Source organism: Pelodiscus sinensis, chromosome 2 (assembly GCF_052426305.1).
Source record: "Pelodiscus sinensis isolate ZL-2025 chromosome 2, ASM5242630v1, whole genome shotgun sequence".
Classification (NCBI taxonomy): Eukaryota; Metazoa; Chordata; order Testudines; family Trionychidae; genus Pelodiscus; species Pelodiscus sinensis.
The window spans coordinates 45,339,825-45,353,587 of NC_143053.1; the positions used below are offsets into that span (position 1 = coordinate 45,339,825).

The window sequence follows — 13,763 nt, forward strand, 5'->3', positions numbered from 1 at the left end:
ATTGGACCGTAAATTAGATTACTTAGCATAGGAATTGTTTTTCAATCAGAAAGCATACCATGTAGTTGCTCCCATCTTTTTTTTTCTGATTGTGCTCTCCTTTCACTTAAACTGGTTTTGTGCCAGCATAACACTGCAGACTTCAGTAGAGTTGCTCCCAATTTATAGAGCTGTGAGAAGAGAATTAGGTCTATGCCTTAATGCCAATCAACTTAAGCTGCCTCTACTTAAAGTGTGTTGTTTCAGAAGCAATCCCAGCTCAATAGATTATTTTATTAGCCAGACACAATGCCTAAAATGCATCCACAGTAATTTATCTAACAAACGGGGGAAAATTGGTTTAATTAGACACAAGTGGTCTCAAGTAGTAAGTGTATTGGGTATTTTCTGATCTTGAGACAGATGTAATTAGATGATAGGAGGAAAAGGAGGCTATAGAATTATTCTTGACAGAAAAAAATAACAGCAAGAAGTTTAAGGTCAGCTCAAGACAGGTCAATGACAGCCTGACTCCAGGCACAGTGATCTAATTCCTCAGCTTCTGTTTCACCTCTTTTCTCTATGTAATGTAAAATATAACTCTATATTTTAAGTAAAGGAACCATGAATAGATGAAGCAATGGATTTTGCCTTATTTTAACACTTAAGAGTAAAGGTGAAAAAAATCTTGTAATTACATATGTGATTTAAACTGACTGTTTGCTACAATAGTTAGACTGAAAGGTAAGATGGTTAAATTGTTTTGACAGAGTCATCCTTTAAATGTGAACCTGGCTTCCAGAACACAAGAAAAGTTGCTGATCAAATATTTGTTCTAAAGTCTCCCTTGTACCTTTCCTATTAATAACCTGTAGCCTTATTCTACTGTACAGAATGTATAAAGAAGATCTGAGTCATCTATATGTGCAATATTTCTTAAATCATACATAGCAGGACCATATATCCACTGAAATAGAGCAATTTAAAAAAGACAAATAACCATATGTCTTATGTTAATATGTCAAATCTAGCAAATATAAAAAGTCAGGATCACTGTAAAAAAGCCTGTTTTTTAAATTCCTGGAATTGTTCCTCAAAGTCTGGGGCCTGATCTCAAGAGGTGCTGAAGACAACAGGAGTTGGTGATGGACAAACACTAAGTTTATTTCATGTGGGAGATATCTGGTGGCAGCTTCTTTCATAATACTGAAAGAATAATAGACAGCTGAAATCTGGAGTTTAAATATATACAATATATTTTACAAAATATGCCTTATAATTGAGATTTCACCACAATATATGCTATTAAATTGACAGAGAAGACCATTTTCTATGTGAATTTTGATGTGTGTAATTTAGTGAAATGTAAAACAGAAAAGTTCTATTGTACTTCAGAAAAAATAGTTGCCTTCATTACCTTTAAATCTGACACTTCAATCATATGTGTTATATATAATAAACTCCTTATTTATGGAATTAATCTAACTAATTAAAGCTGGACAAGACCAAAACATTTCCCAGTCTTGGCCTACCACACAACATGATCATCTATCCCTTGGAAATCTGATAAGGAGGAATTGTTAAAAATATACAATTAACATCTGAGATAAGTTCCACTGTACATAGTAAAGAGAAACCATTAAGAAGAGCGTTGTGAGCAAGATACAAAAAGTAATTTGACCATTCTACTCTGCGCTGATTAGGCCTCAATTGAAGTACTGCGTGCACTTCTGGGCACCACATTTCAATAAAGACATAGAGAAATTGGAAAGGGTGCACAGAAGAGCAACAAAAATTATTAAAGGTCTAGCAGACATGACCTATGAGGGAAGACTGAAAGAACTGGATTTGTTTAATTTGGAAAAGAGAAGACTGGGAAGAGTCATGATTCAAATATCTTAAAAGGGTGTAACAAGGAGGAGAAAGAAAATTTGTTCTCCTTGTCCCCTGATGATAGGCCAAAAAGCAATGGGCTTAAATTTCAGTAAGGGAGGTTTAGGTTCCACATTAGAACAAACTTCCTGTCACGGTAATTAAACACTGTAGGGAGATTGTAGGATTTCCATCACTGTTGATATTTAAGAACAGGTTAGACAAACATCTATCAGGGATGATCTAGATGGTGCTTGGTCCTGCCATGAGGGCAGGGGACTAGACTTGATGACCTCTCGAGGTTCCTTCCAGTTCTACTATTATATGATTTTGTGAAATTAAGCTTTTCATTGTCAACTTAATGAGGATTAGAACACATATTTCAAAATAAAATATTTGTGCATTCAATCACTGTTGCACATATGTTCTATTTTGAGATACAAGGGCTTTGTCTACACTGGCAAGTTTTGTCATGGAAAATTGCCTGAGTGTTCATGCTGCAACATGAATTTTATTGCAAAAACCTCATTTTTGTCTACAAAAAATGTCCAGCTCTCTGGGGGGCTTGGTTGTCTTTTCCCCTCCTTGTGTTGTTGACAGACATACTGTGTAGACACTTTGAGGCATTTTGTTCCTGATTCTGGCCTCCAGGAAATGGTCCAAGTTCCCAATCAGCCATTCTGGTCTGCAGCTTGAACTCTGCTGTCCTGCAGCTAAATGACCAGCTATCTGCCTCGCCCCTTTGCAAGTCCCACAAAATTTAAATACTATTTCCTGCTACCTGGCACCTGCCTCCTCCAACCCCATGTGCTGGCTTAGCATTCAGTGGTCTGGCATCTTTCCAAATGTCCATGCTTGGTTATCATACCAAACACTCCCCCACTTGCACCATTGCAGCGCTGTTGAAACTGATCAGTATAAGGGGAAAAGAGTAATTTATGTGAAATGGGTGTGACACGCTACAGTGCAGAGTGAAGATTAAATAACTCAGACAAGCCCACCATTATTCCTGTGAGGTAAGCTGATACTCCAGTATTTCACTGAAGACCTGCTGTTTCAATAAGGAGCTGGATGCTATCCTCAGTGGTGACATCACCTTTGCCGCCCACAGCCCATGGATATTTGGGAGGGCATGGAAGCAGTACACAGAGGCAATGCTATCCCTAGGCATACACAGTTGCATGGAGCACCAGGAAATTTTGGGCACCACATTTTCAGGTGCCTCTGCACAGCTGGGTGAGCTATGTATGTAAGGGACTGCTCTGAGCCAAAGTGGGGCTGCTTTCTCCCTGCTCTCTCCATCCCCTACTGCACTTCGTGGTCCCAGAGATTCCTTCTTCCTGCACTCCCCCAACTCTGCTGGCAACAGGGCTGCTTTCTCTCTGCCCCTTTCACCCACCCATTTGCTTCTCTCACCAGAATGGGGGCAGAGAGGAGCTGAAACAACCTCAAACTCTGCAGCTCTACTCTGGCCCCACCCAACATCCCCCTCCCCAAGACTCTTACCACTTAGTGTTGAGAATGAGGGTAGGGGAGAGGAAGGCTTAGTGACAGGCCTGAGGGTTTCTGGCTGACACTCCATATCACAGACTGCTAGGCAAACCTGTAGCATGGCTCCTGCCTCCTCCTTGCACTCTTAGGCCCCTTCCAGGCCTCCTAGTCCCCCCGTCTGATCCTCCAACCAACACCCCTTGGTGAAATCCATTTCCCCTGCCTATCCCATCAGTGACCCTTGCGGGGGGGGGGGGGGGAGAGCAGTTCGCTCTGTCCCATCCCTCCCATTAGTGCCCCTGGGGGGGAACTCAGTTCCCCATTCTCACACACACACACACACACACACACACACACACCACTAACACTGCGGGGAGAGACCTAGTTCTCTGTACCTGCCAATCACAGCACACACTCCATGAAGGGGAGGAGGGCAAAGGGGAAGTGAAGAAGGAAAAAAAAGAAAAAAAAAGCCTCACTCTCAAACACAGGGGAAAAAACAACAAAAACAAAAAAAGAACACACATCAACCCTCACTCACAAACACAAGCTCAGCACACAGCAAGAAAGCGCCAAACACAACACACACTTCCCTCAAGAGTCCTGTATCTGCTTCTCCTCTACCTGGAGAGCTCCCTCTCTAAATCCTCAGTTAGCACTCACCTGTTCGCAAGCTACTTGGTCACTTGCCCACTGCCTTATAAAGCCCTGGAGTGCCTGAAAGACCCTCCCCCTACCAAGGCTCAGCCAATCAGCAGAGGCTTCTAGAATTCAAACTTTAATTAGAAGCCAACAGTTTCCACCTGCCAATCACAGCACACACTCCATGAAGGGGAGGGGGAGGGCAAAGGGGAAGTGAAAAGAAAAGCCTCACTCACAAACACATGGGAAAAAACAAACAAAAACAAAAAAAGAACACACACCAACCCTCACTCACAAACACAAGCTCAGCACACAGCAAGAAAGCCCCAAACACAATACAACATGGAGTGTGTGCTGTGACTGGCAGGTGGAAACTGTTGGCTTCTAATTAAAGTTTGAATTCTAGAAGCCTCTGCTGAGCCTTGGTAGAGGGAGGGACTTTCAGGCACTCCAGGGCTTTATAAGGCAGTGGGCAAGCGACCAAGGAGCTTGCGAACAGGTGAGTGCTAACAGGGAGTTTAGAGAGGGAGTTGGGAAGGGGAGAGAGAAGGGCATGAGGTTCTCTTGCCTTTCTTTTTAAATCCCTTCTCTAAGACAGCAGCAATGGATTGTTACAGGTCTGCTGTTGTTACCTGCACAGCGTGTGCCATGTTTGTCTTCCTCCCGGAAGAAAGAATGGATTTCATCTGCACTAAGTGCAAGCTGGTTGCAATTTTGGAAGAAAAAATTAGAGGACTGGAGGCCCAAGTGTCAACCCTACGCTTGATCAGAGAGGATGAAGACTTCCTCGATAGAAGGCAGCGTTTAATCCTTCAAGCACGGCAGGCGGAAGAGCCAGCAAGGTACGTGACCAGGAAGAGAACTGGCAGCATGTAACTTCTAGAAGGGGGAAAAAGGCCAGCATGTGAATCCCCCAATGCTATAGAGGTAAGTAATTGCTTTCAGACTCTCTCCACAGGCTCTGAAGTGCTGAATGCTTTGGAAGGGACCTCACAAGGAAGAAACCGGAAGGGAACACTATCTACTGGAAGGCATGGGATGCATAGTCCTAGGGATGGGGGTTCTACAGCCACCACCCCCAAAAGAAAACGATGAGTGGTGGTGGTCGGGGACTCCCTCCTAAGAGGGACTGAGCCATCCATCTGCCGTCTGGACCTGGCATCTCAAGAGGTGTGCTGCTTACCGGGAGCCAGCATTCAGGATGCGACTGAGAGGCTTACCAAAATGATCAAACCTTTCGATCGCTACCCCATCCTGCCTCTCCACGTGGGAACTAATGATACGGCCAAGAATGACCTTGAGCGGGTTACTGCGGATTATGTAGCGCCGGGAAGAAGGATCCAAGAATTCGGAGCGCAAGTGGTGTTCTCGTCCATCCTCCTGTTGAAGGGAAAGGACTGGGCAGGGATCGTCGAATTGAGGATGTAAATGCGTGGTTGTGTAGGTGGTGTCGCAGAAAGGGCTTTGGTTTCTTCGACCATGGGACTCTGTTCCGGGCACAAGGACTGTTAGGAAGAGATGGGATCCACCTAATGAAGAGAGGAAGGAGCATCTTCGTGGGCAGGCTTGCAAACCTAGTGAGGAGGGCTTTAAACTAGGTTCGTTGGGGGACAGTGACTAAAACCCTGAGGGGAGTGGGAAAGTCGGATACCGGGAAGAAATGCAGAGAGGAATGAGCAAGAAAGGAGGACCCGATTCGAATGGAGAAGATAGGGTGATCAACTGGTTACCTGACGTGTTTGTACACTAATGCGAGAAGCCTTGGCAACAAACAGGAAGAACTGGAGGCCCTCGCCCAGTCCAAGAAATATGATTTAATTGGGATAACAGAGACTTGGTGGGATGACTCGCATGACTGGAGTGCTGTCATGGAAGGGTATAGACTGTTCAGGAAGAACAGGCAGGGGAGAAAAGGAGAAGGAGTTGCACTATATGTAAGAGAGCCCTATGGATTGTTCTGAACTCCAGTATAAAGAGGGAGAAAAACCTGTTGAGAGTCTATGGGTTAAGTTTAAAGGAGCAAACAGCAGCAGTGATGTTGTGGTTGGTGTCTGTTATAGGTCACCAAATCAGGTGGATGAGGTAAATGAGGCTTTCTTCAGACAACGGAGAGAAGCTTCCAGATCGCAGGCCCTGGTTCTCGTGGGGGACTTTAATCACCCTGACATCTGTTGGGAAACCAATATGGCAGTACACAGGCAATCCAGGAAGTTTTTGGAGAATGTTGGGGATAACTTCTTGACAAGTGCTGAAGGATCTGACCAGGGGCTGTGCGCAGCTTGACCTTCTGCTCACAAACAGGGAGGAACTAATAGGGGAAGTAGAGGTGGGTGACAACCTGGGAAGCAGTGATCATGAGATGGTAGATTTCAGGATCCTGACCAAAGGAAGAAAAGAAAGTAATAAAATACACTCCTTGGACTTCAGAAAAGCAGATTTTGACTCCCTCAAAGACCTGATGGGCAGAATCCCCTGGGATGCTAACATGAAGGGGAAAGGAGTCCAGGACAGCAGGCAGTATTTTAAAGAGGCCTTACTGAAGGCACAGAAAGAAACCATCCCAATGCGTAGCAAGAGAGGCAAACATGGTAGGAGACTGGATTGGCTTACAGGGGAAATCCTTAGTGAACTTAAGCACAAAAATGAAGTTTACAAGAAGTGGAAACTTGGACAAATGACCAGAGAGGGGTTTAAATGTATAGCTCGAGAATGCCAGGGGGTTATCAGGAAGGCGAAAGCGCAAATGGAATCACGACTGGCTAAGGATGTGAAGGATAACAAGAGAGGTTTCTACAGGCATGTTAACAAGAAGGTGATCAGAGACGGTGTGGGGCCCCTACTGGATGAAGGAGGTAACCTAGTAACAGATGATGTGGGAAAGCTGAAGTACTCAATGCTTTCTTTGCCTCTGTATTCATGGACAAGGTGGGCTCCCAGACTAATGCACTAAGTGACGAAAGATGGGATGAAGATGGACAGCCCTTGGTGGGTAAAGAACCGGTTAGGAACTATTTAGAAAAGCTAAATGTACAGAAATCCATGGGTCCAAACTTAATGCATCCGAGGGAACTGAGGGAGTTGACAAATGTCATTGAGGAGCCTTTGACCATTATCTTTGAAAAGTCATGGAGATTGGGAGAAATCCCGGATGACTGGAAAAAGGCAAATGTAGTGCCCATCTTCAGAAAAGGGAAGAAGGATGATCCAGGGAACTATAGGCCGGTCAGTCTTACCTCGGTTCCTGGAAAAATCATGGAAGGGATTCTTAAGGAATCCATTTTGAGGCACTTGGAAGAAAGGAAAGTGATTAGGAATAGTAAGCATGGATTCACAAAGGGAAAGTCGTGCCCAACCAATCTGATTAGCTTCTATGATGACGTAATTGGCTCTGTGGACATGGGAAAGTCAGTGGATGTGATATACCTTGACTTTAGCAAGGCTTTTGATACGGTCTCCCACAATATTCTTGCCAGCAAGTTAAGGGAATGTGGATTGGATAAATGGACAGGAAGATGGATAGGAAGATGGCTAGAAGGCTGGGCCCAGAGGGTAGTGATCAATGGCTCGATGTCAGAATGGCGGTTGGTTTCTAGAGGAGCACCCCAATATTCGGTTCTAGGACCGGTTTTGTTCAATATCTTTATTAATGACCTGGATGAGGGGATGGATCGCACCCTCAGCAAGTTTGCGGATGACACTAAGCTAGGGGGAGAGGTAGATAGGGTCCAGAGTGACTTAGACAAATTGGAGGATTGGGCCACATGAAATCTGATGAGGTTCAACAAGGACAAGTGCAGAGTCTTGCACTTGGGACGGAAGAATCCCAAGCATGGTTACAAGCTGGGGACCAACCAGTTAAGTAGTAGTTCTGCAGAAAAGGACCTGGGGGTTACAGTGGATGAGAAGCTGGATATGAGTCAAGAAGTGTGCCCTTGTAGCCAAGAAGGCTTATGGCATATTAGGTTGTATTAAGAGGAGCATTGCCAGCAGATCCAGATATGTCATTATTCCCCTTTATTCGGCTCTGGTGAGGCCACATCTGGAGTATTGTGTCCAGTTCTGGGCCCCCCACTACAAAAGGGATGTGGACGCATTGGAGTGGGTCCAGCGGAGGGCAACCAAAATGATTAGGGGGCTTGAGCATATGACTTATGAGGAGAGGCTGAGGGAGTTGGGTCTGTTTAGTCTGCAGAAACGAGGAGTGAGGGGGGATTTGATAGCAGCCTTCAACTTCCTGAAGGGAGGTTCCAAAGAGGATGGAGAGAAGCTGTTCTTAGTAGTGACAGATGGCAGAACAAGGAGCAATGGTCTCAAGTTGTGGTGGGAGAGGTCCAGGTTGGATATTAAGAAAAACTATTTCACTAGGAAGGTGGTGAAGCACTGGATCAGGTTACCTAGGGAAGTAGTGGAGTCTCCATCCCTAGAGGTGTTTAAGTCTTGGCTTGACAAAGCCCTGGCCGGGTTGATTTAGTTGGGATTGGTCCTGCCTAGAGCAGGGGGCTGGACTTGATGACCTTCTGAGGTCTCTTTCAGCTCTATGGTTCTGTGATTCTATCTCACCAGGTCCATCAGCACTCCTGGGGGGAAACCCAGTTTCCCCTGCTGGAGACCCAGTTCTCACTGCCGCATCTGCCCCCCACTAGCACCTCTGGGGGAGCCTCAGTTCCTGTCCCATTTCCTATAATAAGCACCCCTGGGCAAAGGAAGGATGTGGGTTTGGTCCAGTTCAGGAGGTGAATAGTGACATTATAAATAAAATATACTTTTTCATTTGTTTTATTTTTAAAATATTTTCATTTGCCCCAATTTCATACAAAAATTAGCTCAAGTCCTGGTAGTTTATATGAGTGACTGCCTTGAGGCAGGCAAGTGGGGCGAGGGAGAGGCTGGCATGGAGCACACCTGCCTACAAGTACACTTTTCCAAGGACTGTGCCCCTTCTTCACACTGGAATCAGTGGAGCACCAGTTTAATAATCCTGCATAAGGCCCTATAAATCCTAAAGACAGCCCTGCATGGAGGAGCTAACCTAGAGGATGAAATTGCAGATGAGGAGGTTGAGGTATACAAGGTTCCCGGCAGGGTCACTGAGTGAGTGTGTCTGGCAGCCAGGAACTGTTCTCCACTAGTGATGGACATAGCCAGTCTAAGCAACCGCTTTCCGGGGACCAGGAAGTAGAGCATCAGATGCAAGGTAAGTGGCTGTGGTTTGTGAAGTGCAGGACTGAGGGCATGGAAAAGTAGGAGGCTGCTGCGTTTCTGTGAGCTACACATATGCCTATAGAGCTAATCAATATGGCTGAGCAGGATTTTGATGCTCCCTGTGATCTCCATGGAATCCTGCTTTCAAAACTTGTGGAGAGGTACTTATAAATTTTCTGCCACAGATTCCATGGCAATGCAGATTGTCCCCTCCCTCCCTCATTGTAGGACACCAGCCTGTACCATTCATCAATCACTTGTGCAGGAACCAAAGCAGAACATGAGTTCTCCACAAGTCTGGAAAAGTTCTGCCTTGCTTTCCTTGCTCACCCTGACAGGGCAATGTCTGCCAGGGTGTTGCTTGCCTGTGGAGAGGTGAGGTATAGTTAGAACTATGTTCCTGAAAAGAATTTTCTAGCTCTGATTGGAATTTCTTTTGTTTGTATGGACAACCATCAGCCATCCCCTCACTCACCATGATTACCAGGCTTGCTGAGATGTGTTCCTTGCAAGGGTCAATGGGAAATTGAGTAGAAATGTTGGAAAAGGGGTTTAAAAGTGAAATGTTACAATGTAGAGCTTAATATTAACAGACTCCTTTTTGTGCATTGTGCCAAACAGCAGAGATGTTGATGACTCTGCCGTGTACCATGTTGGAGAGACTGCAACAGAAAAAGTAACATCCTAGAAAGGACAGAGAAGATTTAGTAAGCAAAGTACTAAATCAATTAGCAGATGTTTGGAAAAACTCTTGGAAAGGGAGCTGAGGGACCACAAGGTCAACCAGGCCTTTGCTAGGCAGGATCAGGGTAATGGAGGTACAGACTGAGATCTTAAAATGTTTAGAGAAGCAGCAGAGTGAGATAATCAGGTTTCCCCCTCTTCTCCTAGCAGATTCAAAATTTTGTGTCCAGTTACTCCTCCCTACCTTTACTCCCTCACATACCTTTTTCCCTCTCTAGGAGTACACATTTCCCCCTGCCCTCCACACCCTCTCCCAACTCTGATTATGATAGCTAGACCTACACACCTTTGTGAGTTGTAACTCTTACCAGCTGTCGGAATGTTTTATTGCATTGCAGTGCAAGGTTTTCTGATGAATAAAGGCCCACTTTTACAACCGTTCTACACTTTTATTTACAGTTTAACAATATCACAGACCAGTCACTGTGATCTTAGGTGCAGGCTTGAAAGGCATGTTCCTGGCTATGTGTTGCATTGGAAGGGGCGAGTGAAGCCTGGAAGCAACTGTAATGGAGGTTTATTTCAGCACTCCTCATTTTCAAAGTATACCCTCAAAGCCTCCCTGAGGCTGACAGCAGCCCTTTGAGCTCTTCTGAGCAGCCAAACGCTGTGCCTCACTGCTCCCTGCAAATGAGAAAAACCACTGAAATAGAGAGTAGGGAACGTTTCGTGTGCACTAGTTGGATCTCACATGGGCCAGTTAGCACACGTCATGCGGGTGCACGCTATCATACTGTGTAGAACAGCCCACATTAAAACAAGCAGAGAAGGGGAAGTAATTCTATAACATGGTATAGACATTTAAGACACTTTACTCATAGTTGGAGTATATTTTATATACGTAATCAAAAGACTTAATTTGTCTTTGGGAACAAATCAGCCAAACTGAGGGATAAGAATAAATGACACATTCAAAACATATCGCAGTTTCAACTTTTTTACTAGAATTGTTAGATAAATGTGTAACAATTTCTTCATATGTGTGCATTTTACTCTTAATGGTACTTTACCGATGATATTTTTGTAAGGAAATCATATGACAAGTGTATATTAAGAATCTTTTGTTTTCCTGATTAATGCTTCCATCAAATCCCACTGCTCATTGGTAACCTATATAATATAAGAAGAAATAGCATTTCACTTTGGTCTGCATACAATGTTATACAGATTTCTAAGTATATTTGTATGTAAATAGTAAGCATATCACTTATTACCTTTTTCATCTGATTGAACTCTCCAGCCATAGAAACATATTCGCCACCATCCATCCTAATTACCTAGGAGAAAAAGAAGCAGAGCTTCAGATTGGTGCTTTTTTATTACATGTTTGTATCATTAGCATTCTTATATCTCTGGGTGTGGTAATATCAGCCCAGCCTCAACTTATACAAGTTCAGACTAACAAGTACACTAACAAGAAATGAATGCAAAACTTCTTATAAGAGATTCTGTGCTTTAAAACTATCTGCTAAAGTATAATAAGCAGACTAGGTAAAAATTAAACTAAAGGTTTTCAAAGGAGCAATTTCTTTTGTTTAAATTCTCAAATACTCCATAGCATTTAAGGCTTCCTGAAAAATTCTTATCAATTAAGAACTTCTTTTATAAGCTTAATACTGCTGACAGTATGAAGTAGAATAATGAAAACTTACTGCTCCAGTAATCCAACTTGCATATTCACTACAGAGGTATGTGGCAAGATTTGCTATTTCTTCTACAGTTCCCAGGCGGCCACAGGGAATCCTCCCAATCATCTCTTTCTCAAATACACCTGTTGGGTCAAGACGGCTAAACGCACCCTACAGAGTTTTAAAAAAAATTAGCAAAATGTTATGAGTAACTAAAAAATAAATTTAAACTCAGGTACAATACCGGATATTAGATTTAATACTCAAGCTAGCAGTTAGTAGAAGTGTTGTGACAATCATATGCCTATTAGTAGGGTGGAATAAGAAAGAACAGAAAACAAAAGTCAAACTCCGTTCTCAGATACTTAGTCTAGTGTAAATCCAGAAAACCAGTTACACCAGACTTTAACAAAGCAGTTCATGGTGCTCAGCAGTGACCCTGCTACACAATTATAGAGCAGAAAAGAGAAGCTCTAGTAAGCGTCTTTTACACTCTTATTGAAAACATGAAGGACAAAAGTCTGAGAAAAACAAGAATGCCTCAGAGCTACTACAGAAATGCAGAAGAAACTCAAAAAGAAACCAAAACGATACATAGCACAGAATAATCAAACTGAAAAGCAAATATCCTTTAAACTGGTTGAATAGGAACAATGAACAAAATACATCTAGATAGCTTTGGGCTTTAAAGTGCATTTGAATATCTGGAGACAGTGCAAAGACATGGGTGAGCCCGGGGGGGGGGGGGGGGCAGCGACCTCACTCAAATTGATTCTCCCACTAGCAAGAATAAACTTTACTGAGCAAAATCAGAACCCTAAGAAAACATAAGTGAAGGTATGCAATGTGAAGTAATGCAAGTGTAGCACTCTTTAGTAAAACACAAATATGTAGTATATAACTGCTTGATCTTATTTTTTAAAATACCAGTTTGTATATCTAATATTTTTGTAATGATATTTTCCTTTTCTGTTCCTCCTACAGTTACTTAAAAAAGTATATATCCCAAAATGTGGGGGTTTCCTCAGGGCAAGCGGGGGGAAGAATATAGATAAGTCTTTCAATAGTTCTCTAGTATATTAACTGTCATTTAAAAAAGTCTCCAGTTATTACAGTTGCAGAGAACCTTTAAAACATGACTCATTGGCAGCTGAGGCAGCAATGCCTGCCTGAGTTCGTAGAGAGCCTGAACAACAGCTCTGATGCGTGAACTGCCCCACTAACTTAGATACAATGATAGTTAATGTAAAGTATTATGTACTATACAATGATAATTAATGTAAAGTAACCTGAAAACTTCCACACAGTGTGCAACGGCAGCCAAAAAGGCAAATAGGATGCTAGGAATTATTAAGAAAGGGATAGAAAATAAGACACAGAATATCTTACTGCCCCTGTATAAAACTATGGTACGCCCACATCTTGAATACAGGCAGTCCCCGGGTTACGTACAAGATAGGGACTGTAGGTTTGTTCTTAAGTTGAATCTGTATGTAAGTCGGAACTGGCGTCCAGATTCAGCCGCTGCTGAAACTGATCAGTTTCAACAGTGGCTGAATCTGGACGCCAGTTCTGACTTACATACAGATTCAACTTAAGAACCCCAGGTATCCCCAAGTCAGCTGCTGCTGAAACTGATCAGCGGCTGATTCCAGGAAGCCCGGGGCAGGGGCTTCCTGTAGTCAGCCACTGGTCAGTTTCAGCAGCGGCTGACTTGGGGACACCTGGGGCAGAGCAGCTGGGGTGCTGCTGGGTTGGTCCAGTGGCGCCCAGAGCGGCGCTACGGGACCAACCGGCAGCACCCCAGCTGCTGTACCACAGGTGTCCGGAGCAAAGCCGCACAGCACGGGGGCTGCGGGACAGCCCAGACGCGCCGTGGCTATCCTGCTGCCCTCGGGCTCCGTGGCTTTGCTCTGCTTTGCTCCCCGTCCCCCTGGTCTGCAGACCAGGGGGACGGGGAGCAAAGCGGCGGAACACGCGGGCAGCGGGACAGCCCAGACGTGCCGTGGCTATCCTGCTGCCCTCGGGCTCAGTGGCTTTGCTCTGCTTTGCTCCCCGTCCCCCTGGTCTGCAGACCAGGGGAGGGGGGAGCAGAGCAGAGCAGCAGAACGCGCGGCTGAACGTGCGGCCAGCTGACAGCCCAGACGCGTCTGGGCTGTCAGCTGGCCGCGTGCTCCGCTCTGCTCCCCATCCCCCTGGTCTGCA

The 13,763-nt window shown here is 44.4% G+C and overlaps 1 protein-coding gene across 1 annotated transcript in view; it reads right to left on the reverse strand.

Moving 5' to 3' along the window:
- Positions 1-10,853: 10,853 nt before the first annotated feature.
- The window catches only part of DECR1 (2,4-dienoyl-CoA reductase 1), a 30,791-nt gene continuing 27,881 nt past the window's right edge, over positions 10,854-13,763 (reverse strand). The window contains exons 8-10 of the mRNA XM_075920423.2: positions 11,583-11,729; positions 11,145-11,207; positions 10,854-11,040 (exon numbers count right to left, since the gene is read on the reverse strand). Coding sequence (XP_075776538.2) covers positions 10,981-11,040; positions 11,145-11,207; positions 11,583-11,729 — 270 coding nt within the window. The 3' untranslated portion in view covers positions 10,854-10,980. The remainder of the gene's footprint in view (positions 11,041-11,144; positions 11,208-11,582; positions 11,730-13,763) is intronic.